General features: G+C 41.8%; 1 protein-coding gene across 3 annotated transcripts in view; it reads right to left on the bottom strand.

The window, feature by feature from the left end:
* MINDY4B (MINDY family member 4B) overlaps nucleotides 1-27587 on the bottom strand; it is a 1400689-nt gene that overhangs the window by 1047876 nt on the left and 325226 nt on the right. For all 3 annotated transcript variants that reach the window (XM_044070561.1, XM_044070562.1, XM_044070563.1), the window contains one exon: nucleotides 2476-2570. In XM_044070561.1, coding sequence (XP_043926496.1) covers nucleotides 2476-2570 — 95 coding nt within the window. The remainder of the gene's footprint in view (nucleotides 1-2475; nucleotides 2571-27587) is intronic.

Below are 27587 nucleotides of genomic sequence, written 5' to 3'. Positions count from 1 at the left end.
CTTAAATATCTCTACAAAGATCAGCCACAATGAAAGGTTTAAATATATTTAATGATAAATAAAAGAACAAGAAAATATTAAGTATATGCTCATAGTGACGTCAGAGTTCAAATCACATGAAATATTTAAAATAACTTTGAAGGACAGGCTCAGACAAATAAAGAAAAACAATATCTAAACTAAGCTTCACTATATTCCTGTCTGAATTTAAGAGACTCACTATTCCCTACTTACTTAATAGAGCAAGGCAGATTATGTGGTGAATGGTCCTTCTTGTTGTCAGGCCTAAATCAGAATACAGAATGCTCTGTCTCACTAAGAGACTTCTCAAAAATAATTTCTAAAATATTACTTCTGGGATAGCTTGCAGAATGACATCACTTCTGGTCATCCAACTTTTAGTTCCCATGCAAACCCCCATTGCTGGAAGGTGGCAGGATTTACACCTACCTGCAAAATACACACACAAGGGATTTTGCTCAGATCTGTAGCAGGTGCTGGAAGGCATAAAACAATTTCATACCTCCATGCTTCCAGAGTAGTAATTAGTTCACCCCAAAGACAGTACTGAAAGCTTCCTAGTACAGACTTTGAGTCTGGCTGCATTGAATTCTGTCAGATGGCATCTTTATGGCCTAACCCATAAAGTGATTTAATTTCAGATATATTTTAAAATTTGCTGGATTGAGGTTAACCTACCAGTTTCCTCTATTAAAACATATACATTTAAATAGTACATGTACATTTCTGTTTTCTCCAGTAGGGCACATTGTGGATACATTTGAAACACAAGCACTTTACAGATACCTTTTCAACACAAACATCTGTACAAATCAGTTTGATATACACATAACATACAGTTCTAATTCATTTATTTATTTATTTATTATTTGTTAATCGGGAAAGTCCAACTTGGAACAAAGCCAATTTTCATTGGAGGCCCAGGGAGAAATGCTCCAGATACATGTCTTTGTAACATGGGAGGAAACTGGAGAACCCGGAGGAAACCCACATGAATGCAGGGAGGACATGCAGACTATGCACAGAAGGCACCCCAGCTGAGAATCGAACCGGATAACCTCTTGCTGTGAGGTGAGAATGCTACCACTGCACCACTGTGCCATCAACACATTCCTCCTCATACATAAATTCTCCTCATATTCCTCATTCATAAATTCTGTCCTAATACATTTGTAACACAAGCATCCTCTATAAATCAGTTTGACATTCACAAATGACATATAACTATTTACAAAATTCCAGCTAGCTGTGCTAGCAGTACCTCCTATCATCACAGAGGAAATGGTGCAAAGGTACCAGAATGGTCATTATCCCCTCCTAGGAAACTATGTGTGTGTGTGTGTGTGTGTGTGTGTGTGTGTGTGTGTGTGTGTGTGTGTGTGTGTGTGTATGTATGCAAAACTATCTTTTACATGTTTTACTTACTGTTGGCACTGGAAGGCATTGGTATGCTGACTATATGGGTGATGTCCTGAAATGCCTGTGATCATAACTCTGTTCTGCAGCTGTTCACTGCCAAGCCTATTTCAGTAATACAGCTGTTGGGCATAACCCATGGCAGTACTGTATATTTCCTATATACTCTTTTAGGGCCAGCCTCCTTACATATTAATTTTATTTTTATTTTATTTTTTTTATTTAACATTTGTTGACCGGGAATGTCCGACTAGGTTCCACAGAGCCTGTTTTCAGTGGAGGCCCGGGGAGAAACGCTCCAGATAATTAATATCAGTGGTGCATATTTCCAACTTTTACTGTGAAATATTTATTAACAGTATGGACCAAGAGACCAAAGACCCCTGACTATTACAGTAGCTGCCATATCTCTGAAATGTACTGCATTATGAGGACTGTACCTCATTTGGGGTTTTAAAAAGTTCATGTTCCTCAAAGTTCCTCATTGAAAAGGTCTGTCCACATTCATTGTTAGGATTTTTTTTATTGATATCCTTGGTAAATAGAAATTAATCATATGGATTCATTAAAAGTAAAATCAGCATATTTTAACCATCCTATGACCTTCCTAGTTGAAGTTGTTAGTAAACCTAAACCGTTGGCATTTATCCCACATTTTGCCCATTTGTTCCACATTATTAGGACTAGTTCTCCTCATTTTGGAGTTGGAAGGTTGAGTGCTATGGTAACTGCTCATAGCTCTTCTCCCATCAGATAGCCCCCAAGTTATTAAAATTCTCTGCGTCCTGTTTGTCGATATTACAATAGGCAAAAATCATAATTGTTTATAATCTGAAAGGTAGGTTTCTACGACAGTACAGTTAGACAATTACTTTTTATAACAAACTTTTACAAGCAGTGTTTACTCTGATTACAATAACAGAAAAGGAAATACTGCCTCTTCCAATTTAATACTATTCATGCTATTAACCATTATATTATACAAAATGGAAAATAATATCCATCTAAATAGTTTACATCAAGATATGAAAATGTCACCTTTGCAAACTGCTGTTCTCTTCTTTACTTGTGCCAAATAGTATCTGCTTGATGACATGTGCTTGAACCACCATCTGTATTGCTCTTGCTCCTCCCTGGAAATAATTTTAACATCAGCATAAGTATTGTTCAAAACATATTTTGCTTAGCATTATGTACAATGGTAACGCTAAAGCAATGCTCAGTGTTTGCAGTCTGTCAGTAGGTCAAAAGAGCAATGACATTTAATAGTACTTTAAATGAATACTGTTACATCTTCAAAGGAGACCAAACTATAGATCATTTACAGTTTGACTTTTTCAGTAATTCTTTGGGGGGAACTCTGAGATGCGATTCCTTCATGTGAAAAGCACTGCTCAGACATCCCCATTGCCTACCGGCTAAATTCCATGTAGCTCCCAGATAAAATTACAGTAAATGAAAGAATGGTCAAAATGCTGTCAACTTGCTTGTTTTTAGATTTTATGTTCACTCACATCTTTTAGTGAGTCACCTTCTAGAAATGCGGTGCAGGAATCTTCCTGGAACATCTCACACTTAAGTCCTTAATGTTACTTTAAGGATTTTTTTCTGTCATATTCAGTTCCAATTTATGTGAAGTTGAACCCTGTATCTCATAATATTTTTATAATGAACACAGAGGTAATTCAGTGAAGTCTGGTATCCCACCTGTGACCCAGACTGTGACAGGACTAACAAGAAACAAAGTATAAAGGATTAGACCAGATAAATTCACTTGACCTAGCAGAGCTAGGAGACTCTCTCTGATACCGTCCCTGTAGCAGGAATAAAGACACCTTGTTGAAGTTTGCAGTAGTTTATTCAGTTAAGCAGTTAGATGGATGAATGTTCTTACTCTAATGAGAGAACAAAGAACACTCATCCACCTACCTGCTTAACTGAATAAACTACTGGAAACTTCAACAACGTGTCTTTATTCCTCCCACATGGAGGGTATCAGACAGAGAGAGTTTTCTAGATCTACTAGCTAAAGTGAGCTGGAATAATCCTTTATACTCTGTTGAATATTCTTGTAATGCAGATTTGAGTGGCTAATGGGGCTCTCAATCCATCCAGTGTGCAGTGGCTAATTAAACCCAATGAAGCTTTTATACTATGGATTGTTAGCAAAGAAATTAGTAACCACACTACTGTATCGCCTTCCTTTTCATAATACCAGAAAGGCTTAGCACACACACTAACACACATTCATAGAAGGAAACATGTTACTGAAGTTCCAGTTAGAAGGGGTTGGACTGTCTACAGAACTTACATAGGCAAGCTCATCTTTTACACTGCTACAAACCAATAGAAAAGGTATATTTAGTTTGAGTTAAGTTAGCAAACTGTTGTTTTAAGACTGAAACATTTTGCAAATCGAACTGATTCTGTTATTGGACTTTGCCTGCATTCACTGATTAGGGGGTGGGGGTTGCCAGGGGGGTTACACTTAAGTGACTAAGAAATTGGTTTGTGTGTATGTGTGTGCGTGTGTGTGTGTCTGTGTGTGTAAAAGTGAATAAGAAGACCTGATGATGTTCCACAAAGTGCAATAAGAGACACAAAAACAAAGGTGAAAAAGAGGAAAAGTTAGGTAAAGCATATTTTTTACAGCGTGGCTAAAGGGAAAAAAAATCATCATTTGATTGTGTTAGATGGAACAGTATTCAGAGAAGAATAAAGCTAGATAAGCTAAAAGTAATTTACAGCAGTTGCTTCAGCAAAATCAGGACAGAATCGTAATATCAAAGGTGTACTAATGTGGGAGCAGAGGGTGTAGTTCGCCTTGGGTGCAAACAGAAAGGGCGTGTAGTCTCACCTTTTAAAAGTTTTTTGTGTTTAAATGTGATAAGCTTAAAGTAAAACCAGAGCCTGAACCTTTAAGGGCATCTTTGCGTGCATTGATGTACACATGTACTTATTGCTTACTCCTTTTCTGCATTCCCTGCAGAATTTAAATACGAGATGACTGCTGCTTGTGTATGTTTGTGTGTGCCCGTGTGTGTGTGTGTGTGTGTGTGTGTGTGTGTGTGTGTGTGTGTGTGTGTGTGTGTGTGTGTGTGTGTGCGCGCGCGCGTGTGTGTGTGTGTTAGGGACATACCTCTCAACCTCTTAGCCCAAGAATTAGGGCAAAGCCTTCTATAATGGGGATACAAAGGTCCAAAAATAGGGACAGATTTTAAATATTGCCCTTATAAACATAGAACGTTGCTAGAATAACACGGTATGTATTGACATGCATTTTCTAAAGGATATGTAGTCTAAAAATAAGTCTAAAAATAAAATCTATGATATTATTTACACATTTTATTCTCAAAGCATCCCAGTAATTTTGCCAGAAAATCAAATTTTATAAGGAACAGACTGAAATTTTGAGGCAAAAATATAGACATTCTGTGAAAATCTGGACAGCTGAGAGGTATGATTAGGGATGACAGGTTAGTTAATTTCCTCAGGCTTAAACCCAGTACCTTGGTTACATGGCCGGCCTTAGGCATAGGCCAACTAGGCATCCACCTAGGGTGCCAGTGTAGCAGGGACACTTTTCCAGTATTTATTTGGTGTAGGTAGACCAGGATGGGGGCACTAGGTAATGTGTTGGGGGGCTCGTGGAGTTGTTTTGCCTAGGGCACCAGTTGACCTAGGGCCGCTCCTGCTTGGTTACAGGAAACAAGAGCCTGAATCCACTACACCAACTACCAAACTAGTAAAAAATAATGAGTGTTGGTGCATTTTCCAAGGAAGTGAGCTTCAGTACATTGTCAAGAAATTGTGAGCTTGAAGGAAAGAGAAGTTTACTGCTGCTCATGCTAAGTTTGTTTTCAATGAACTACAGATGAGACTAGAAAGAACTGCAGTTATTTTTAAAATTAACAGCAGCTTTCTAGTTTTACAGTAGCAAAATGCAGTAGCGAGTTTTGTAGTGGAGAAGTTTTTCTTTTTTTGTTTCTTGTTTAACTGAACCCAGTGAACTGGATTAATTGCAACAAGTAAATCAGCTAATTCATTGTGGACTACCTAACTGAAGGTAAGCATTTTTTTAATGAGAATATAACCAGATTTTCTTTCTTATTTTTGAAGAAGGGGATGGTGGCTAGGCTAGTCTGTCTGTGTGTGTGTGTGTGTGTGTGTGTGTGTGTGTGTGTGTGTGTGTGTGTGTGTGTGTGTGTGTGTGTGTGTGTGTGTGTGTGTGTTTGCATTTGTTTAAATATTTTAAAGTTTGGTGTGTGTGTGTGTGTGTGTGTGTGTGTGTGTGTGTGTGTGTGTGTGTGTGTGTGTGTGTGTGTGTGTGTGTGGCACACATTTGTTCAAATATTTTGAAACTGAATATTTCTGTTTTTTTTTCATTGTACTCTTCTGCCCTCTTTTTGTTTTGGTGGGGTGGGGCATAGCCAGAGCTGTGGATTAAAGTAACTTGCCCTTTCACTTGCTCAGCTTAATTTCTGCCATTAAGGCTGGCAAATTAATCTTTGTGTAAATAAATTGGAATATTTTATCCTTGGGGGGGGGGGGTTAGCTAGTTGTGCTTTGGATGAATGTAACTTGTCCTTTTCATTTGTTCAGTTTAAATTCCACCCTTAAGGTGCATTTATTTGAATAAATTTTAATATTTATGTTTTTTTTGGAAGAGGCGTGGTAGTAACTATGTCCTTTTCATATTATTTTAAACCTGGCTAGTGTGCATTTGTGTGAAATAAACTGATTTTTTTGTGTGTGGGTGGTGGCTAGCTGTGCTATGGGAATTTATCGTCTTCATTTGCTCAGCTTAAAATCTGGTATTAAGGGCTGGCTAGTGTGCATTTATATGAAATAAACTGGAATATTTATACTTTTTGTTGGGAAAGGGTGGCTAGCTGTGTTGTTGATGAAATAACTGGTGCTCAGTTTAAAGTCTGGCATTAACAGTTAGTGTGCATTTCTGTAAAATAAATTGGAATATTGTAAGAACACATTTGAAACTGTCCCCAGTTTTACAGAATGTTCTTATATTTGCCTAATATAGTTGATCTACAAGTTGCTCTCATATTGTTTGCTTTCCATATAGTCTGCCTTTTCATGACTAGTGTGCATTTGCATGAAATATGTTACAATCTTTACTCTCTCTCTCTCTCCGGGAGTTGTATTTGAAAAAACAAGTTGAAACTGCTCCTGATTTTGCAGAATGCCCCTATGTTTGCTTTATCTTGAGCTGTTCCTAATAGAATTTGATTCAACTGTCCGCTTAAGTTAAACCACAAAAACAGTCTCCATCCCATACAGGTTCCTGAGCTCTGAATAAATCCAAAAGCAAGTAGTGATAAAAATGCAGAAGATGCTAATTAGCAGCTGATGAAGCAGATTTTCCTGTGAAAGCGCTTATGTTTTAACATTAAAACTTCAATCAGAACTGGAAACCTTGGTCATACCTGAGTTTTTCTGTGTTCATGTCCACATACGTTACCAAATCCCAAACTACTGGGTCAGCTCTTAGGAGTGTGTTGTCAATGTCGTACTCAATTTTGCAAAGGGGAAGATAACGCATTTTTGACATTTAGCTTTAGTCCATGAGTCTGGCACTAGTTATTTGTTTGGGACAAGTCTTCCTGTAGGATGGTCCAGTCTTCTGGAAATTTGACCACTGCTCCCAGCTTGGTCCTTGCTGACCATTATTTTGTATCATTTCATTATTATTACTTAAAACAATTGTCGCAGAGAAAGAGGTATTAGAAAAAAAATTTCTGTGTGTGTGTGTGTGTGTGTGTGTGTGTGTGTGTGTGTGTGTGTGTGTGTGTGTGTGTGTATTATAAAAAAATTCTGCTCCCGGTGTCAATTATGCTAGGTGTGCCACTGCCTAATACCACTAATAAAGCATCTTTGCAATGCATCTCATAAAACTGCATTATCAACAAACACAGCAAATCAAGTAATTCCACATCTGCAAACTGCATGGTATTGTCCACTGTCTCCTTAGGGATGGGAAGGAGAAAATATGTGGCATCCTGATGCAAAACAAAAAGATGTTCCATGAGTGGAAAGTAATGGTATATAATGACAACATTTTGGGTGTCAAAAAGAGCCAAGTGCATGCTGTAGATATATACATACAAACTTCATTGCAGATGATATAATGTAGGCACTGAATGTACACATATGAAGTACAGGAAACTACTGGAGTGCATCAAGGAAGAAATAGAGAAAAGTATAGCACACTACATATGAAAATGTGTAGGAAGAAAAAACAACTGAAATGGATACAAATGAACTTCTTAATCTTTCATATTTTCCTTACTACTTAGCTGTGGCTTGCTAGTCAAGTTACTTTTGACCAGAATTCCAAAGTAATCTGTTCTGTCACTGTGGGCAGTGACAATCCACTCAGTTTTCTCTGTCAGTATATTGGATGCAAACAGAGGCAAACTGCAGACAATTTAAACTATGCTACTATGAAGAGAGCTGCTAAGTATCTAAAGATTGATTATGTATGTATTTGTTTTGTTTTTATAACCAAACAAGTGTGCTGGTCCATGGGCTCTTTTCAGCAATCACCATGACCAAAAGGCAACACAGTAATATCCATTCTTATATTTGACATTAAGATAGTTGGGGATATACATACTACAAAAGACAAAACAGTTGCATATGGGTTAAATATGATATCCATATTGAAAGCAGCAGTTAAAGTAAAAGCAATGGCAATACATAAATAGCAATCTTTCTCTAAGAGTACTTACTGATAGTTCAGTTTTCTAATAGTTCACATGTGATGATTATACAATAATACAACAGTGGTACAACTTAACAATATCTGTAACATTCTAAATCATAGTATGATATCACTGCATAGTCCAGTACAAAACACTTTCCCTTAACACATAAAGTAAAAAAATTGTAACGGTACAAAATAGTTGGTCAGTTATACAATTTTTTAACTTTATGTATCTATTGTTTAAGTTGTTCAGGTTATCTGATCATATTAATGTATATTTTATTATCACTGAACTTTATATCTACAGTTTATTTATATATTTATCTGCATATATGTTATGCTAGATTGTTATTGTGGATTATAGTTTGTTTTATTCTTGTGTAACTCTTATGTGATTTTTTCATGCAGTTGATGATAAATAAAATACAATGTAAATGGATATTCTTGTAAACATAGAATTTGTAAGAAAAACAAGCAAAACAAAACAGACAGCCTTGCTTATTATTAGAAATAAAGGACAGTTAGTTTTATATATAGTATTCCCTGAAGGTGACTTCAGCTTTTGAGACTAGCTTTCTACTGATAAAAATGGTTACCTGTGGAATATTAGGGATTCTTTTATATTTTTCCTACATTGTAGAAAGAGAGAGATCCTTATGTTATCTTGTACCTCTTCACTTTAAGCCTTCATGTGGTTTATCTGCTGGAGCAATCATTTCTTTTTGTTGGAATTTTCATAGGATCATAGGAGGTTACTAAACTATTGGTGCTGAGGCCCTTATAAGCCTAGCCAAGAGTTTAGCCCATGTTTAAACAAATCAGCACCGAATGCCCATGTCCCGCAGGGACATGGGTGGAATCCCAGTGGTCTATTTTCTGTTTCCCATCCAGTTATCCAGGTTGCGCTTAAAATGGGGTAAAGAGGTACTCTGCTTGATGTGGAGTGGGAGTCTATTCCATGGATGAGGGAGTCTCTGGGACACAAATCGGTCCCACCAACAAGTCCTGTTGATGTCACAGACCAGGTTGAGGCCGTGCATGCGTATTATTCTAGGGGAGCTTGACTTGTGGATATGCAGCAGTCCCATCAAGGTGGTGTCCATGATCGCCTTGTATGCTAGACAGAGGTCACCTCTGAGGAGTCTGTATGAAACTGAGTAGAGGGATAGGGCTTCTAGCCTATATGTGTATGGTAGATGTTTGAGGCCCTGGATTCCCTTGGTGAGGAACCTCTTTGGTCTCTCCAGCTGCTGCATCTGCTTTGCAAGGTACATGCCGAAAGGTGTGTTGTATTGAATAATTGCCCTTATAAGGGAAGAATGCAGGGATGTTATGACATCCTTGTCCCTGGATGAGATACCCTTACTTATGAGGTGGGCCATGTAGAAGGCTTTCTGTACCATGGAAGCAACACGGTGGTCAAACATCAGGCTGCTATCAACCTGGGTGCCCAAATCCCTCATGACTGACTGAGTGCTTAGGATGTTGTTATTAATGTGATAATTTGTGGGGATGTCACTCTCCCCAAAAGGGGTGATGATGCATTTATTGGTATTCAGCTTGAGGCCATGTTTCTGGCACCTCTCATTTGTCTGAGTGAGGCCCTCTTGGAGGATGTCCACATCACTAGGGGAATTGATGACAGCACCCAGCTTGCAGTCATCTGCAACCTTGGTCAGCCATAGCCCACTGGTTTTGGCCTGCATCTCAGAAAAGTATATCTCAAATAACAGGGGCTCAAGACCAAGCCTTGGGGTACGCCACTTGTTACGGTCTACTGTTTGAGGTGGCTTCCCCTATTTTGACTACGTGGGTTCTATCAGTGAGCCAGTTTGCTACCCATCTGGTAACATATGGATTGATGCCTAGTTGAGAGAGTTTATCTATTATGCCTGAGTGGGGAATAGTGTCAAAGGCTTTGGCCAGGTCAAGGTAGGCAGTGTGCACTATCTTCTCCTCATCCATGGCTTTGGTGACTGTCTGAAAGAAGTCGACCAAATTTAACAGACATGACCTCCTCTTGACGAAGCCAAACTGTGTGGGATCAAGTGTTTGGAGGCTGCCAATGTCCTTGTTAATGAGGTCCATGATAATCCTTTCCATGGCCTTGCAGATCAGGCTAGTTAGGCTGATGGGTCTATAATATTGTGGATCGATGGATGCTCCACCTTTGTGTAAAGGGATGACAGTGGCTGCCCTCCACTCAGCTGGGATGAAGCCAGTACTCAGGCTATGGTTGAATAGGGTGCCTAATGGTGCTGCAAGCTCCTGCCTGAGTTCACGTAGGATGCAGCCTGGGATGTTATTGGGTCCCATAGAGGCTGTATTTTCTGCCTTTGAGAGAGCAGTGATGACCTGTTCCTTAGATATAAGAGGAAAGGGGCAGGTACTGCAGATGTCCTGATTTACTGATGGGGAGGACATAGCGGTAAAGTTTTTCATTTAATCTGTCATCCAGCAAGTTTGCTATATCTACGGCATTTGTATATGTGGTGTCCTTGACCACCAGTTCCGAACAGATCTGGGTGCTTCCTTTGAGGCTGCAGACATAACACAAATGAAGGCAAAAGGCAAACTGATACACTCCCAAGTATTTATTTAGCACTTTCATTTATAAAATACAAACTTCCTCAGAATAAAAGCTTAAAAACTTGAACCATAGTGGCCAACTCATTTATATATGCACTAAAAACTATATGATAAAACTTGCCTCAGTTTGAAACCAGCATTTAAAGATATATTACATCTGCAGTTTGTATCATAGATTCATAGATTAGTACTAGGCTAATTGCCCTTGCAAGCCATTTTAAGCCTAGCCAATTATCCTTTGTGAGATTCAACCCCTGTACCATGTGTTTGTAAGGCAAACACCTTAACCATTAGGCCACCCTCCCACTTGCATTTTCATATACATTACATACTTTTTCCACTGCTAAGCTACACAAGCACATAGTTACATATAATATTGCTAAAATAACTAAAATACCTCTACTAGATAAATTCTAATATATATAAATAAATGCATATGTGAATCTAGCTATCATGCTACCTATAACAAAGCTGACTTTAAACACAGTCTATGCCCCATGAACACAGTTTACCTAGATAGCAAACTTGGCTTTTAGTCTCAAAATAAAATTGACAGAAACTAAACCATTTAGTCCTGGATAACTTGTTGCATTGGTTCGCAGTTGCCATTTGGGTTCCTTAAATTCCAAAAAATCATATACAGGATCCTCTCTCTCACCTATATCAACATGATCTATAATAATATATTGAAAATGATGGTCTGCAAGTTGGATTATATGTTCAGCTAAGGCATTTTTGGAGTCTTTTACTAATATCATATTGACTTTGATATATTCTGGTTTAAAGCTATTTTTGTCTTACCTATGTGAAAACATGGGTATTTTTTACAAATACCCATATAAATAACCAGTTTGCTGTTACAGTTATATCTCTTTTTCAGACTTATTGCACCAAAATGGGCTAAATGGATTTCATTCTGCTCTAATATGTATTTACATTGTGGGCATTGCCCACATTTACTCATTTTTCCACACAATTCTTAATACTTAGGTTTTTCTAACATAATTTGAATACTTCCACCGTTTTTATAAGATATACGTGGGCCCACCCTCACCAATTTCTTATAATCTGGGTCAGTGTCAAAAACACACCAGTTTTTTGTAACAATTTCTCTAATATTACCATATTGCTTGTTAAATGTTAAAATCATTGCATTTGTATGATCCACTTTAGCAGTATTAAATATAGTATTCATGCTAGTGTATCTATCTGAGCCTAGCAATGGTAGGAAGTGTCCACTAGCTCTTTTCTGAGTTACCTCATTACCTATGTTGTTTAAAAATAGTGTGGGGTAGCCTCTACTAATCAGCATGTTTTTAAGAATATTGGTGTGAAAAACATATTCATCATTATCTGATACCATTCTAGCAAGACGAACATATTGTCCCTTGACCAGTGACTTTTTTGGTGCAGGGGGTGCCCGCTCATAAGTGTAACAGTGTGTTAGAGTACGTTGGTTTTCTGCAAATAATAGTGTTAAGTATCCATCTAGTTCTTCTTCTTCTTCTTTCGGCTTTTTCCCGGTCAGGGGTCGCCACAGCGGATCACCTTGTCCGCACATTGAATGGCAGTGGAGTTTTACGGTGTCGAGTTGCCAGCCCAGCGCCCAACCTTCCACAGAAGGCACACTCACATGCACACCTAGGGCCAATTTAGAGTGTCCAATCCACCTGCAGCATGTCTTTGGGATGTGGGAGGAAACCGGAGCACCCGGAGGAAACCCACGTGACCACAGGGAGGACATGCAGACTCCGCACAGAAGGCACCCCAGCCGGGGATCGAACCGAAGAACCTCTTGCTGTGAGGCGGCAATGCTAACCACTGCACCACCGTGGCCGCACGAAGTATCCATCTAGTTCTATCTTTTAAAATAGTGACATCCAAGAAATTAATTGTCTCAGTACTTGTATGGATAGTAAACTCCAAAAATGTTGTGGTGCCACACATGTAGTTAAAAAACTCATTTAGTGTTTCAGAACTACCTTCCAAAAAAATAATATCTTCCAAGTATCTACCATAAAGTGTCCAATATTGAGAATATGGTGAATTGATGACAAATTCCATTTTCCAATATGCCAGGACTGTATTTGCAAAAATGGGGACACACACTGCCCCCATGGCAACTCCTCTACACTGTTTAAATAGTTGATGTTCAAATGTAATGAAGTTATTCTCTAGGACCACTTCCATAAGTGCCCTGATGGTGAGAATCCAATCATGGTTCAGGACATATGTGAAGAAGGCCGTATGATTGTCTCTGGTAGATGTGGACAATTTGGAAAGAAGTTTGCTTTGGAGGATTTCACTAGTGCTCTTATTTGCTTGTTCAGACTAAGGAGACATTGCTTCCAATTGGGCACCTGCTCCTTCTTGGTCTTGGACAGCATTTTTTTCCATTTGTTATAGAGTTTATTTATTGCAGATGTCCACTAGACAGGCTTACTCTTCCTTGTGGAGGATGACTTAGTCATGTCAGGTATTCCTGATTCCATGCATCTATATAAATGCTTGTATAGTACTTTGGTGTAGTTTTGGATATTGGTGCCAGTTCCTACAGTGGGGGAGGGTGCTGTGATGCTGCTTATACCATCCCTCAGGAGGCTGTAATCAGCTTTGGAGAAGTTTATATGTCTGATATGAGCTAGAGGGAGGTTGGGGGAGATGGTGACTTTGAAAGTGACTGCTTTGTAGTTGGATCTTTCCAGGGAGTATGATACTATAGGGATGCTGCAGTGGTTACTAATGTTGGTTAATACCAAATCCAAGATATTATCACCCCTTGTGAGGGTATTGACTAGCTGTTCCAAGGGATTTGCATTGACAAAATCAAGGAATCTCTGGGCATTTGTGTTCTGGCATGAGTAGTTCTTCCAGTCCATGTTTGGGAAGTTAAAGTCACACAGGATCAGGGTAAAGGGTTGAATCTTGATGGATGTGAACAGGTCCAAATAGGTGGATTGGGCATCTTAAGTTAGATTTGGGGCCGGTAGCTAGCTATGATTTGAATAGGGGTCTTGTCAATGGTTAGCTGCACCTGGAGTATCTCCTGTGTGTCATATTGTTTGACCAGGCTGGAGGTGTATATGTCTTTAATTAATGTATATTGAAACTCCACCTCCTTTGGCTTTACTACCCACAGTTTGCGGTCTGAATGTATGATAGGATGAGTAAAGCTAGGGTGCTCTCCGCAGCTTTGAATCAGGTCTCTGTGACTGTGCAGATGTCAGTATTCTCCAGGGTTAGGAATGCTTCCAATGAGTGCAGTTTCATGTTTAGGCTCTTAGCGTTTAGCAGCATGACCTTTAATTTGTGTTTTGTTGAAATGTTTATGTTGGTAGTTTTAACCTCATCACTTTTCCTAAAAAAGGCACTATAGGGCAGGCAAGAGCCTTTGCCAGAAGCCAGAAGCCCAGGTGAGACAGATGCAGGCCATCTCTGGCAAAGCATTGTGGTCTATCAATCATATCTTCCCAGGCTGTCAGGTACTGGATACCCCTGGAATGACACCAGAAACTAAGCCAATTGTTAAAGTCAATAATTTTCTGTTTGTATTGGGCCATCATTCTGGGTGACGGCAGAATGCTGCTTAAGGCTAGGGACATATCTGCCTGGGGCACATAATCAGAGAGCTTAATCATGTCTCTCTTCATATGGTCCACAGAGGTACATCTGAAGTCATTCACACCAACATGGACTATGACAGTCATAATATTACCTGTTGCTGAGAGACTTCAGTGCATGTGCGATATGGTGGATTCTGGCACCTGACAGACAACTAACTGTGACTTTCTCCTTATCCAGCCTGGTAAGCAGCACATCTGTGTGTCTCACAATGGAGTCTCCTATGACTGATATTTTGGCTTCATGGTGAATCCTTAGTGGTTGTGAGGCACAGGTGTGTGGATTATGCATGGTATGTGGTGTGGAGGGCTGTGGAGATCACGTGTGTTTTTGCCTCGGAGGTCTCCTTTGTTTGGGTATGTTTATGTGGAGGACCTCCACACATGTAGGTGTGTGTTGTGTAGGTATGGGTGGTGTTTGAGGTGTAGTGATTGTGTTGACAACCTTTTCAATGCCAGACATACTGGCTTGAGGGGAACAGAGCTTGGACTCTAGGTTCCTAATGTAACTGCATCTCTCACAAATTGTGCTCCTAGGTGGTAATAGTAGATGGTCTTAGATTTTATTTTATTACTTTCAAGTGGCTAGTATATAGCCACAATATAGATTATTGTAGGAGCCTTCTGTCAGCAGCACACATGGCAGTTTCAGCTTTAATAAGACAGCATAAGCTTCCTATATAACATCTAGGTGTACTTAACTTAGTAATTTCTTTTTAGATACCTATGTGCTTTTAATCTTAATATAGCAAGAAGGGGATTGTGTAAAGGATACTCCTTCAGACATATATGATTCATCCCTTTAGTCTGCAAAAATAACAAAGAAGCTACGTCTTGCCATAACATTCCATCTGTGTTGTCGAGCTTCACTAATCTTTGACTGTGGTCTCGAGTCCAAGCCTCAGAACTGACTCAGCTGTTATTCCAGCTTGCGCCTTCCAACAACTCTCGTGTTAGGCTATACCCATAATGCTCCGCACCAAATTAGATCAGATCGAGTTTGCCTACAATAGTGACAGACAAGAAATAATAGATAAGAAACCATATCTGTGTCCCTATTATGAAGACGGTCTTTGGGAATATTCAGTCACCAAGAGTTCTTATGTCAAGGATTAGTGAAGATCGACAACACAGATGGAACATTATGGTAAAACAAAACTTCTTTATCTGATGTTGTCAATCTTCATGTAATCCTTGACTGTGGGACAGAGTCCCTAGCTACCTGAATTTAGGAGGTCTCATGGAAGAATATTCCTGAGCACCATCAAGCTGAATGATGGATGTCCCCTAGAGGACTGGTCCGGTTTGTAATGAATAATAAAGGTATGAGGAGATGCGCATGTAGCTGTTGCACAAAGATCATCTAAGGAAGCTCTGGCATGAAAAACTGCAGAAGCTGGTACAGCTCTCATTTAATGAGCTTTCACAGAAGGTTTACTATCAAAATATCGACGTTCAGAATACTGAACGTTCATACAATGAAAATGATGTCACACTTCCGGCATACTAATTAGCTTAAAATATTGAATCTGTTGATCGAATTTAACAGATTCAACATTAATGTTGAAAATCAGCCACAATGGCAGTGTTGGTGCAAATATAAATGAAACACCTACACTGTCAATCTTGCTTTAGCAGGGTGGCAAGCCCCCACACCCCCTGCATATTAAGTATTCTAACTCCGAGATCACACTGCAGTGAGGCAAGGGATACATTTCCCTTTCTGTACTGTACTGCCACTCTACTCACAACACTGAATTACTATCATTGAATGCACACATGCATTCGCTGATATATAATATCGATCTCTTAGCATTCGGCAACAAGGAAAGTGGACTAACTAACGTTCGACTTTCCACGTTCGCTGAACCAAATTTTAACATTTTGATAGTAAACCTTCACAGAACATGGTAGGTGAAGTCCCTTTTTGTCGTAAACAAAGGTGATACAGTCCTTAAGCCATTTTGCCAAGGTAACCTTTGATAATGGATTACCTAAAGAGAGTGTAGAAAAGGCAATAAACAGTTGGTTGGATTTTCTGATGTCCTTTGCTCTGTAAAGGCAAAAACATAATTGCCTGTGTAGTTTAGTAAGTGTAGACAGTACTCTCCCTTGTTGGAAAAATTAGGAAATGTGGATATGTAAGGTCTGATTAATATTTGACTCTGAAACAATCTTTGGTAAAAAGGAAGGATTTGTCCTGAGGGAGACCCTGTCCTTATGAAATATCAAATAGGGAGGTTTGCAGGGCACGGCTTGAATTTCCGATATTCTCCTTGCTAAAGTGATAGCTATCAAAAATAAGGTTTTCCAGGACAAGAACTTTAAGTCACAAGTTGCTGAAGGTTGAAAGGGGGAAGAAGTGAGACACTGTCCCACTTTGCGAGGGACAGTCCCTCTTTGGGCAGTTGTGTCCTGCAAAAAATGTGAAAAAATGGCAAATGTCCTGAGATTTTAGGACAACATTATTTTCTATATTTTATGTAATAGTTGCATACAACAGTTATTCTGTATCTGAAACACCTAAATGTTATAAGAAACAGAATAAGGAACTAAAATGCTACAAGAATAAACTTTTATTCAGTCAAAAAACTGAAGTTCTGTCCTTTGTACTGGCCGTGGGTATGTTTTGCCCTGCAAAATCTGATGTTTGTAGCACAAATGTCCCACTTTGGGCATTTGGAAAGGTGGCAACCCTACTGCAGTACCAAATCAAATCCCATGGAGCAGAGGGTTTTTAAAATGGAGGCCTGAGTATTAAGGTTCCTTTAAAAAAGGCTTTACAATGTTTATGAGACATAAGTGATGAACCGTTGAAACCAATATGGAAGTTAGATATCGCAGCAAGATGCACCTAAATGGTAGAAGCTGATATACCAGACTGCTAGAGTAAGGCTATAAAGTCTAAAACTTTGTCTACAGGTGCTACATATGGGTCAATATTACAGTCAAGTGACCATTTAGCAAATTTTATCCATTTATTGTGGTACAATTTTCTAGTTGAAGGCTTGGGGTGGGCCACAATGATGCGTCAGACAGGGAAGTTAGGGAGGAATGTCTGGCAACCATTGGAACTGGAGAAGTCATGCAGTGAGCTTGAGATACTGAAGATTCAGATGAACCATTCCCTCTGGGTGGGGCAATAGGTCTGGAGCTGGGTCTAGTATCCAGGGTTTCCGAAGTAGATGAAGCCAAAGGAAGTGAAACCAGACTTGTCGAGGCCAGAATGGGGCAATGAGAATTATTCTATTCTTTGACCTGTTGGCTTTCTTTAGAAACTGACATATCAGGGGAGTCAGGGGAAAGGTGTACAGAAGACCGGGGGAGGCAATCATGAAGGAGAGTGTCTCTGGGTAACTCCCCTGGGGTGGGGATTAGGGCAAAGTAACTGCTGCACTTGTTGTTCAGAGGGGAAGCAAACTGATCACAGCAAGGTTGTCTCCAATGTTGGAATATCCTTCCGTCACCACTGGATTGAGAGACCACTCATGAGGCATGAGTATGGTTCTGCTCAACTTGCCCGCTATCACGTTGGAGCTCCCAGAATGTGCGCTGTTGTTAGAAACCGGTTGGAGGAAATTGCCGATTGCCATACTATGAGAGGTTCTCGATAAAGAGGGTATGACGTGGCTCCCCCTTGTTCATTGATATACCAGACTATTGACATGTTATCTGCTTGAATTGCAATGGTTCCGAAGGGGACGGTATCTTGAAATGCTTACACCACTAAGAGCATTGCCCTCAACTCTAGAACATTGATCTGCAAGTTGACCTCCAGCTGGGAACAAGTGCCTTGGATTGTCTTTCTCAGATAATGCCCCCCCCATCCTATCTGGGAAGCATCTGTGGTCAGTATAGCTTGGGGCTGAGGAGGGACAAAGGGATGGCCCAACAAGATTTTATTGGAAAGGAGCCACCAACTCAGGTCTTCTTTGTAATGATTGGTGATCAAAATTAGATGGGACACTGGTTGACTCAACAAGGACCATTGGGAGACCAGAAGCCATTGAAGAATACGCATGTGAAATCTGGCCAAGGGAACTAGAGTGATAGAGGCTGCCATTGACCATAGAGCCTGTAGGATGAGTCTTGCTGCTACTCTCTTGTTTTGAATGATCTGGCTAACCTGTGACCTGATCCTTTGGAGCCTTTCTAGGGGAAGTGACGCAAAGCCAGTGGCAGTGTCTAGCATAGCTCCAATGAATTCCAGTTGTTGTGATGGTTCTGCAGGCCACTTCTGCCTCTTGGATGGCATCTTCCATTATTACTTCCCCCTCTGTCTTGGGGAAGTCATTGCCATGTGAGTCCTGGAAAGGTCCTTGGGTCTTTTTGGTTCCTAGAGTAGGGAATTTTCATAGTTTATAGTGATTCCTATGGTGGAACAAAAATGAAGAGTGTAATCTCTTGCCTTTACGAGTTGATGCCTGGTGGAAACGGTAAAGAGCCAGTCATCTAGATATGGAAATACTCGGAATTCTAGCAGTCTGAGATGTGCTGTTAACATTGCCATGCATTTGGTAAACACCCTGGGGGCTATAGTGAGACCAAAGGGCAGTGCTCTGAACTGATAGTGACTGGCTCCCAGCTGGAAGAGCAGGAATCTTTTGGAGCGCTTGTCCATTTCTATATGGTAATGCGCATTCTGAAGATCTGTTGAGTACATCCAGTCATCTTTATCCAAGAATGGAAGTATTGACTGTACTAAGACCATCCAGAATTTAGTTTGTTGAACTGATTTGTTCATCTGACTGAGATCCAGAATTGGTCTCCAGTCCCCTGTTTTCTTTGGCACTAAAATGAACCTTGAGTAAATTCTGGATCCTCTCTGGTATGCTGGGACTACTTGGTTGACTCTTTTGTTGTGCAGTTTTTGAATTTCTAAGACTGCTGCTTCCCTGTGACTTGGTGGAGTGTTGGGGTGTCTTTTTGGTCTTTTTAGTTTCATTAAAAGGGGAATGTTGTAACCTCTGGAAATGATCCCCTGCACCCATTTGTCTGTTGTCACTTCTAGCCAGGCAGATTGGTGCAGGTATAATCGACCCCAACTGCCTCCAGAGGAAGGCAATCATTACTCTTGTCAGCAACTCTGGTAGGAGTTACCAGAGAAAGAATCTCTGGACCTCTGGTTCTGCAGGCCACTTCTGCCTCTTGGACGGCGTATACCATTATTACTTCCCCCTCTGTCTTGGGGAAGTCATTGCCATGTGAGTCCTGGAAAGGTCCTTGGGTCTTTTTGGTTCCTAGAATAGGGCCACTGAGGAGTGGAGAAGCATATGCCCACAGCTGAAAGGTCTTCCCATCTTTCTCACATCTGTCTAGAGTCTCTTTAACCTTGGGGCCAAATAGGGATAACTCATCAAACAGATTATTGACTAAAGAATACTTAAATGGCTCTGCAAAGTCACATAAGCACATCCAGGTGTGTCTCCTAATGGCTATGCCTGAACCTGCTGGTCTTGTCATCCCTTTGGCTGCATGAGTAATTAGCCTCATGGATAAGTTGGAAATTGATTCAAGGGTAGCAAGCTGAGAAGTAACCTTATCTTGGACCCCTTCAGCTACTGCTCCTGTAAGAGTATCTCAAAGCTCTTTAATAAGATCTCTCTGAAGCCTGGTAAAATGCGTCATTTACTTCAAGGACCTGGCAGCAAAGGTTGATGAAGGATATACACATTTTCCAAACCTATCCATAGTCCTAGACTCCTTGTTATGAGAATGGATAGTTGGACTTTCTTCAGCAAGTTCCTTTTTAGTGGCTGCCGCTACCACCATGGCATCTACAGGAATACCCTTAGCCCAGTGTCCCTTGTCTTTTGCGGTAGACAGAATCTGGTCAGGTCTTTTAGGGATCGGCTCGATAGAGTTAGGTATTTTCCAGGCCCGCTAGGCAATCAGTTTAATAAGATCGTCAGCAGGTGGAGAGAAGAGGCATAGGCTTTCATGTGAAAAGCCTCTATGTATACCAATTCCTCTGAGGAAGGTTGGAGGGTAGTCCAGCCACCCCCCTGTTTCAGGATTTCAAGGATGTCCCCGAAGGAAACATCTTCAGGGGGTGACTTGGGGGAACCTTCCCCTTTATCAAAATCAGTATCTTCTGTGAAGAACTCTTCAGGGGAGTCCAAGTGCTTCCTCTTGCACTTTTTCTTCGAAGGTACCTCTTCAATGGGCTGCTCCAGAGAGATATCCGAAGATGATATAACCAGGGTGGTTCACTCCTGAGGCTTTTGTGTTCTCTGTCCCAGGTAAGAAACTGGAGGAAGCTTCAGTCGAGGGGATGGACAAGTTACTTGGCTGACAGGGATGGCACAGACTGTGTGTCTACTATGGACAAGGCCCTCTCCATAGCTTGGAAGGCAGGCCTCCCCCATAGAGGGATTTGAGCCTGGAATTGAAACAGACTCTTTTGGAACCATGGTCCCACCCCCGCACAGAGGAAGCCACCTCAGAAGCAGAAGCCAAGGTCAAATTTACATATACCAAGGCCCCAAGGAGCATGGAGGGCTCCGAAAGAATCAAAGTCAAACCCTGCCCCACAGAACTGGCAACAAAGCCTCGATCCTGGGAGATCTCCAGTTCCTAAAAACCAGAAGTGCTCAGGGCAACTATTGGTGCCGGAGAAAGAGTTCTGGCCGGCACTATAACAGTTGAACCCAGGATGGTCAGTACCAGGGGCTCCAAAACTTGGTTGGAGTGGAAGGAGGAATTTGCATGGGTGTAGAAGAAGGCAAGGTTCCAGAGCTAACCTGGCTAGAAACCAAAGACGGAGGTAATCTCCTTGCCATCAGGAGCTGGTTGACCAGTCTCAATGTCTGACTCCAACAGGCTCTTAGTGGACCGAATAGAACAGGCCATTGGAGATCTTGGTGGCCATCTCTCCAAAAATGGACTTGTAAGATAGTCTGCAAATGGGTCAATTGAGGGTGAATAACATGTCTTTGGTAAAACTATCAGCTGAGACTCATTCGGTGCTGAGTGTTCCATTGGTACTAAATAGAGAGTTGCCTGAACCTGAGCTAAAGAGGTCGGTGTTGAGGAAGGACTGCCTTTTCCCACCTGTATCGAGGAGACAGTTGGCACCATGGGACACTTGGCCAGTTATGAAGGCGGTTCCAAGGAGGATGTCAGAACCGAATGAGTGCAATTTATTTGGTTTTGAAGAGGAAGATAAAGAAGAAGAGCCGTCTTCTGTTTTGGGACCAGAGATAGCCTCTTCAAACTCAGATTTAAGAAGTCCTTTATGTATGAGCTTATTTTTACTCTCTGTCAGGGTTCTAGAGGAAAAACTGTGACAGATGGTGCAATCTTCCTGAAGATGGACAGCATTAAGACAATAAACACAAAAGGTGTGTCCATCTGAATTTAGCATTGCCCTTTTACACTTTTGACACCTCTTAAAACCGGAGGTGCCTTTAGAGAGTTTGTCAGCCATTATAGAAATTAAGACCACCCGACACACACACATACACACATGCAATCACAGATAAACAAGAGAAAGATGTTTTTTTTGTGTATGTGTAATAGAGAAGGAATTACCAACAATGGTAAAGGAGGTTACCCGAAGGTAAAGGAGATAAGTACCAATGATGGTACCTTAGAGTACCTAATGGCAAAAGAGAGGAAAAAGGTCACTCACGTGCACACCTAGAGGAAACTAGAGGAGTGCAGAGATAAAAAAAAATATATAGAGAAGAACAGAATGTGAAAGGTAGTTATTAGGGGAAAAAAGAAGTTATGTACTCACCATAATGTTCCATCTGAGTAGTTCTACTTCATTTGTCTTCAACCTGTGGGATACCGGATCCGAGTCGGCAATCTTACTAGCATCTGCTCCGAGCTCCAAACTCCTCACCTTACCCATAATACACCTCCACTACCTTCCAACCCCCAGATCGAGTTTGCTGATTCCTATACTGATAACCCAACCTGAAAAAATACTTGTGACCTATAACTGCAGCCCGTAGGCTGTTCATATACCAAGGTCCAGGGGAAGGAGGGAGGGACAGTTGAAGACAAATGAAGTAGAACTACTCAGATGAAACATTATGGTGAGTACATAACTTCTTTATCTGAAGTAGTTTACTTCATTTGGTCTTCAACCTGTGGGACAGAGTCCCCAGCTACTAAACTCCTTGGTGGCCCTCATGGAAGGATATTCCGGAGCACCACGGAACCAAAGGATGCTCTCCTTCTAGAAGTCAAATCCAATTTGTAATGAGAAATAAATGTAAGAGATGAGGACCACATAGCTGCAGAACAAATATCATCCAAAGAGACTCTAGACCAAAAGGCTGCAAATGTAACCATGGACCTAGTGGAATGAGCTATCACCTTACCCGGAGGAGATATGCCTCTGTTCTTATAGACCTGAAGAATGCATGAAGAAATCCACCTAGCAATAGTGACCTTGGAGATAGGTTTATCCAAAAAGGGTTTATAGAAGGATACAAACAATTGATCGGATTTACGGAATTTTTTTGTCCTGTGCAAACAGAATTGTAACTGTCTATGAACATCCAGCAGGTGGAGCTTGTATTCCATCTTGTTAGCAAAATTAGGAAAGAAAACTGGTAAATTGATGGTTTGATTGATATTAACTGGTGATGCTACCTTGGGAAGAAAAGATGGATTGGTCCAAAGGGAAACCCTATCTTTGTGGAAAATCATATAAGGAACTTTGATGGACAAGGCCTGCAGTTCTGAAACCCTTTTTGCAGAGGTAATAACCACCAGAAATGCTGTTTTCCAAGATAAGAATTTTAGATCTGTGGTTGCAGTGGGTTCAAAAGGTGGATCGACCAGAGCTTGAAGAAGCATAGTAAGGTTCCATGGGGGAACATGATCCTTGACCAGAGAGTGTAACAGAAAAGTCCCTTTGATAAAGGCTTTACACAGCCTGGAGGAGGCTAGAGAGGCAGAATTCTTACCCACATGAAAATGAGAAATGGCAGCCAACTGAACTGTGACAGTAGAAGAACTAGCTCTGTGTTGAAAAATATCAGCTAGAAAATCAAGAATGGCAGAGATAGGAGCTGTGAAGGGGTCTAAACTCCTTTGAGAGGCCCAAAAGGAAAAACGTTTCCATTTACTGCAATAAACATTCCTGGTAGAAGACTTATGAGCAGCCACCAAAACAGACCTAACTGAGGAGGATAATCCAGGAGTCCTAGCAATCATGGGAACTGGAGCAGCCAAGCTGCGAGCTTCAAACTGTCCAGATTCGGATGAGGAACCCCTGATGGGTGTAAAATCAGATCCTGAATGGGATCCAAGATCCAAGGCGGAGCCAGAACTTAAGACCAAAGGAAGGGAAACCATACCTGGCGAGGTCAAAACAGGGCAATGAGGATCACTTTGCTCCCGTCTACGAGCTTTCTGTAGAAACCTCAGAATAAGACGTACTGGAAGGTAAGCATACAGAAGACCGGGAGGCCAAGCATGGACTAGAGCATCTCTGAGGGACTTCCCGGTAGGGGGTTCAGAGCGAAAAACTTGCTGCACTTCACATTGGAAGTAGATGCTAAGTGATTGCAGCAAGGCTGACCCCACTCAAGGAAGATCTGCTCCGCTACTGAAAGATTCAGAGACCATTCATAAGGCATCAGAATAGTCCGACTTAACCTGTCCGCTAGAATGTTGGACCATTACAGAATGTGCGTTGCGATGAGAAAACGACTGGTAGAGATCGCCCATTCCCACACTCTCATGGCCTCGCGACAAAGGGGATAAGATCTGGTCCCTCCCTGTTTGTTGATATACCAGACCACTGACATGTTTTCTGACTGAATTGCAATGGTTCCCACAGGACGAAAGGCATGAAGGGCCTGCAATGTTAAAAGGACTGCAATCATCTCTAGAATGTTTATGTGCAAGCTGGTCTCTACATTGGACCACAGGCCTTGAACTGTCCTGCCTGAACAATGACCCCCCACCTGAGTTGGGAGGTGTCCGTGGTCACTGTGGCTTGGGCTGCAGCTGGAACAAAGGGTTGTCCCTCCAAAATGTCTGGAGAACACATCCACCATATGAGGGATGACCGACAGACTCGAGTGAGTTGTATTGGATGCGACAATGGAAGTTTTAGCAGGGACCATGTACAGCTAGTGTCCACTGTATAATTCTCGTATGTAACCGGACACATGGGAGAAGCATTATGGTTGCCGCCATTGAAACTAAGGCCCTCAACACTGATTCTGCCATTAGAAGATCAGAATGGTAGATTAGAGAGACATGCATCCTCAGGTTTTGTACTCTCTCCGAGGTCAGGAGACACTCTGACACCCAAGCTCCAGCTCCGAGAGCAGCTCAGTTCTGAGCTAGTCAGATCCAACACCCTCCAGGCAGCTGTCGGCATTGAGAGAGCAGGTACCATAAGCATCAACCCCCTGACTAAAGCCATCCTCGAATCAGAGTACTCCGAACCAGGTGGACGGATTGGAGAAGGAGAAATTGGTTGAAAAAACGGAAGCAAGCTCCCCCCTTCTGAGGGAGAGGGGGCTGGCAAGCCCCACATCTGGATCTGAGTACAAATGAACCTCCTCATCATTTTATCCATGCTGACTTCCGATAAGGACCAAGTGGACCGCAACTAGGCCAAGGACTCTGACCTTGCGGGTCGGGGTACCGAGGCCCTAGATATGTCGGGGCACCGAGGCCCTAGATATAGAGAACGTCTCCTCTGGCTCTGAGGAAAACCTCGGAGATCGGAGCCGATTGGAGTCACGGATCCTATGGGTCTTAACAGGTGAAGGGAGGTCCTCTTGCGTTTCTCCATTCTGGGTTTTGGCTCTCTCTCCTTTTCTCTGCCCCTTTTCCGCTCCGCTTCCGCAGGCTTTTAAATGGGAGGTTGAGTCCCAGCCTGGGATGGAGGAGAAGCAAGGGCAAGAGAAGAAGGAGAGGCGAGCCCCGCACATATAGAGCAGTCTGTACTAAGATGGGCCACACCCAAGCACATTACACAAACAGTGTGGTTATCTGCTGGGGACAACTTATGGCCGCACTCAGTGCACCTTTTAAACACCGAGTGCACCTTTTAAACACCGGCTTATCAGCCATACTACCAGTGGAAAAAGAAAAAGAAAAAAATATTATTTTTCTCACTGAAAAACACCACTCACCACACTCACACACAGAGTACATACTCGGAGGCTCTAAATAAAGATCTGCCGAAGCAGCAGAGACCTCCAAAGCAGACACCCAAGCAGCCGCTACCCCAAAACAAAACACGTGCAACACATATCTCACAAAGCCAGTGTGCCAAACAGTCACAGCCCTTAAGACTAAACAACACACCTGATACACTTGTAATAGGTGACTCTATCGTCAGGCATACTGATGTCCCGCTCACCAGGCTGAACAAGGAGAGGGTCACGGTGAGCAGCCTGTCAGGCGCTAGGATCTGCCACATAACACAAGCACTCAGGTCACTCCAAGGCAAGTACAAATATGACTCAGTCATTGTCCATGCTGGTGTGAATGACCTGAGACGTACCTCCCTGCACTACATGAAAAGAGACATAAAGGAGCTCTCTGAGCATGTAGCCCAGGCCGGTATGACCCTGACCTTGAGTAGCATCTTACCCTCACCAAGAATGATGCCACAATATGAAGACAAGATGATCAATTTCAACAATTGGCTTAAGTACTGGTGTCATTCAAAGGGGATCCAATGCCTGTCAGCTTGGGATGATATGCTCAACAAGCCACGATGCTTCACTAGGGACGGCTTGCACCTGTCACCCCTGGGCTTTCGGATATTGGCAAAGGCTCTTGCTACCCCCATAGTGCCTTTTTTAGGCAAGGCTCAAAAGACAAACCCACCTCCATAGGTATCACAAGGGATAAGAAACTAAGAGTAATGCTACTCAACGCCAGAAGTCTAAACCTCAAGATGCACGCACTCAAAACTCTCCTTAGCATGGAGAACATCGATATCTGTGCAGTAACAGAAACCTGGTTCAGGGCTCCCGAGAGCACCCCAGCACTACCAGGTTATACCTCATACCATGCTTTTCGGCCCCAAAACTTGGACCGAACCACAAAAGGAGGGGGAGTATCGATATTCATCAAAGATACCCACACCTCCAGGTTGGTGGCAAAGCACGAAGCATCAGAGACTATCCACGTGCAACTAACAGTGAGTAAAACTGCCTTCCAGTTTATAGCCTGCTACAGACCACCCTCCCAAACCCAGGAACCCCACTCGGCCTTCCTGAGAACACTGGAAAATATGAAGGTCTCTCCAAACACCATTATATTGGGCGACTTCAACTACCCAAACATAGACTGGGAGCATTACTCTAGCTCCAACACCATAGCCCAAAGGTTCCTAGAATTTATAAACTCAAATGCTATGGAACAACTTGTTACCACTCCCACAAGAGGGGAAAACATACTGGACCTGATCATCACCAACATGGGGACTCTATGCTCCAGACCAGAAATGTATCCCTCACTGGTAAGATCAGACCATAAACTAATCTCACTGGATATTCACATCCCGACCCCACCCCCTGCCCAGAAAACCACAGTGAAAAACTTCTCTAAAGCAAATTTCACACTGCTCAAAACTGAGGCGGAATCCTTCAAAGCCCCCGGGCCTGTGGAAAATATGGCCCAGACCGCAGAATCCTTTATAAACGCATTCTATGAACACCTTCAGGAATGCATGGATCATGCGATCCCAAATAAAACCAAGACCCAATCCTCCAAAGGCAGACGTCCTGTCTGGTGGACCCCAGCCATAAACAAACTATACAATAGAAGGAGGAAGCTACTAAATGATAGAGCAAAATCCCAAAAAGGGAAGGCATCACTGATCAGTATTAGCAAAAAACTACGGGCACACATAAAATTGTCTAAGGCTAGCTTCGAGAGAAAAATTGCACAGGACACTAAGGATAATCACAAGGCTTCCTTTAGTTATGTTAGGAACCTGGGTGGTAATTCCCAGATATGCTCAGAATTAGTCCAAAATGACAAAAAATACACCGAACCCACAAACATTGCCAACATCCTAGCTGACAGGTTCAGCGCAAACCCCCCCCCCCCACCAAAAGGGCAAATATCTATCCCAGCAGAGTGCTGCCCCCCTGACATCTCAGATGCTCAGGTAAGAGCCGCCCTCTCCAAAGTAAAAAACACAGCATCAATGGGACCAGATGGTGTCCCAGGCTGTGTCCTACACGAACTCCAAGAAGAGCTAAACCCAAACATAAAAC

The sequence above is a fragment of the Protopterus annectens genome, chromosome 4.part1 (assembly GCF_019279795.1).
Source record: "Protopterus annectens isolate FY-2018-M chromosome 4.part1, PAN1.0, whole genome shotgun sequence".
In the NCBI taxonomy this organism is placed as follows: domain Eukaryota; kingdom Metazoa; phylum Chordata; order Ceratodontiformes; family Protopteridae; genus Protopterus; species Protopterus annectens.
Note: the sequence above shows the minus strand (reverse complement) of the source record. Positions and strands in the feature narration are given on the sequence as shown.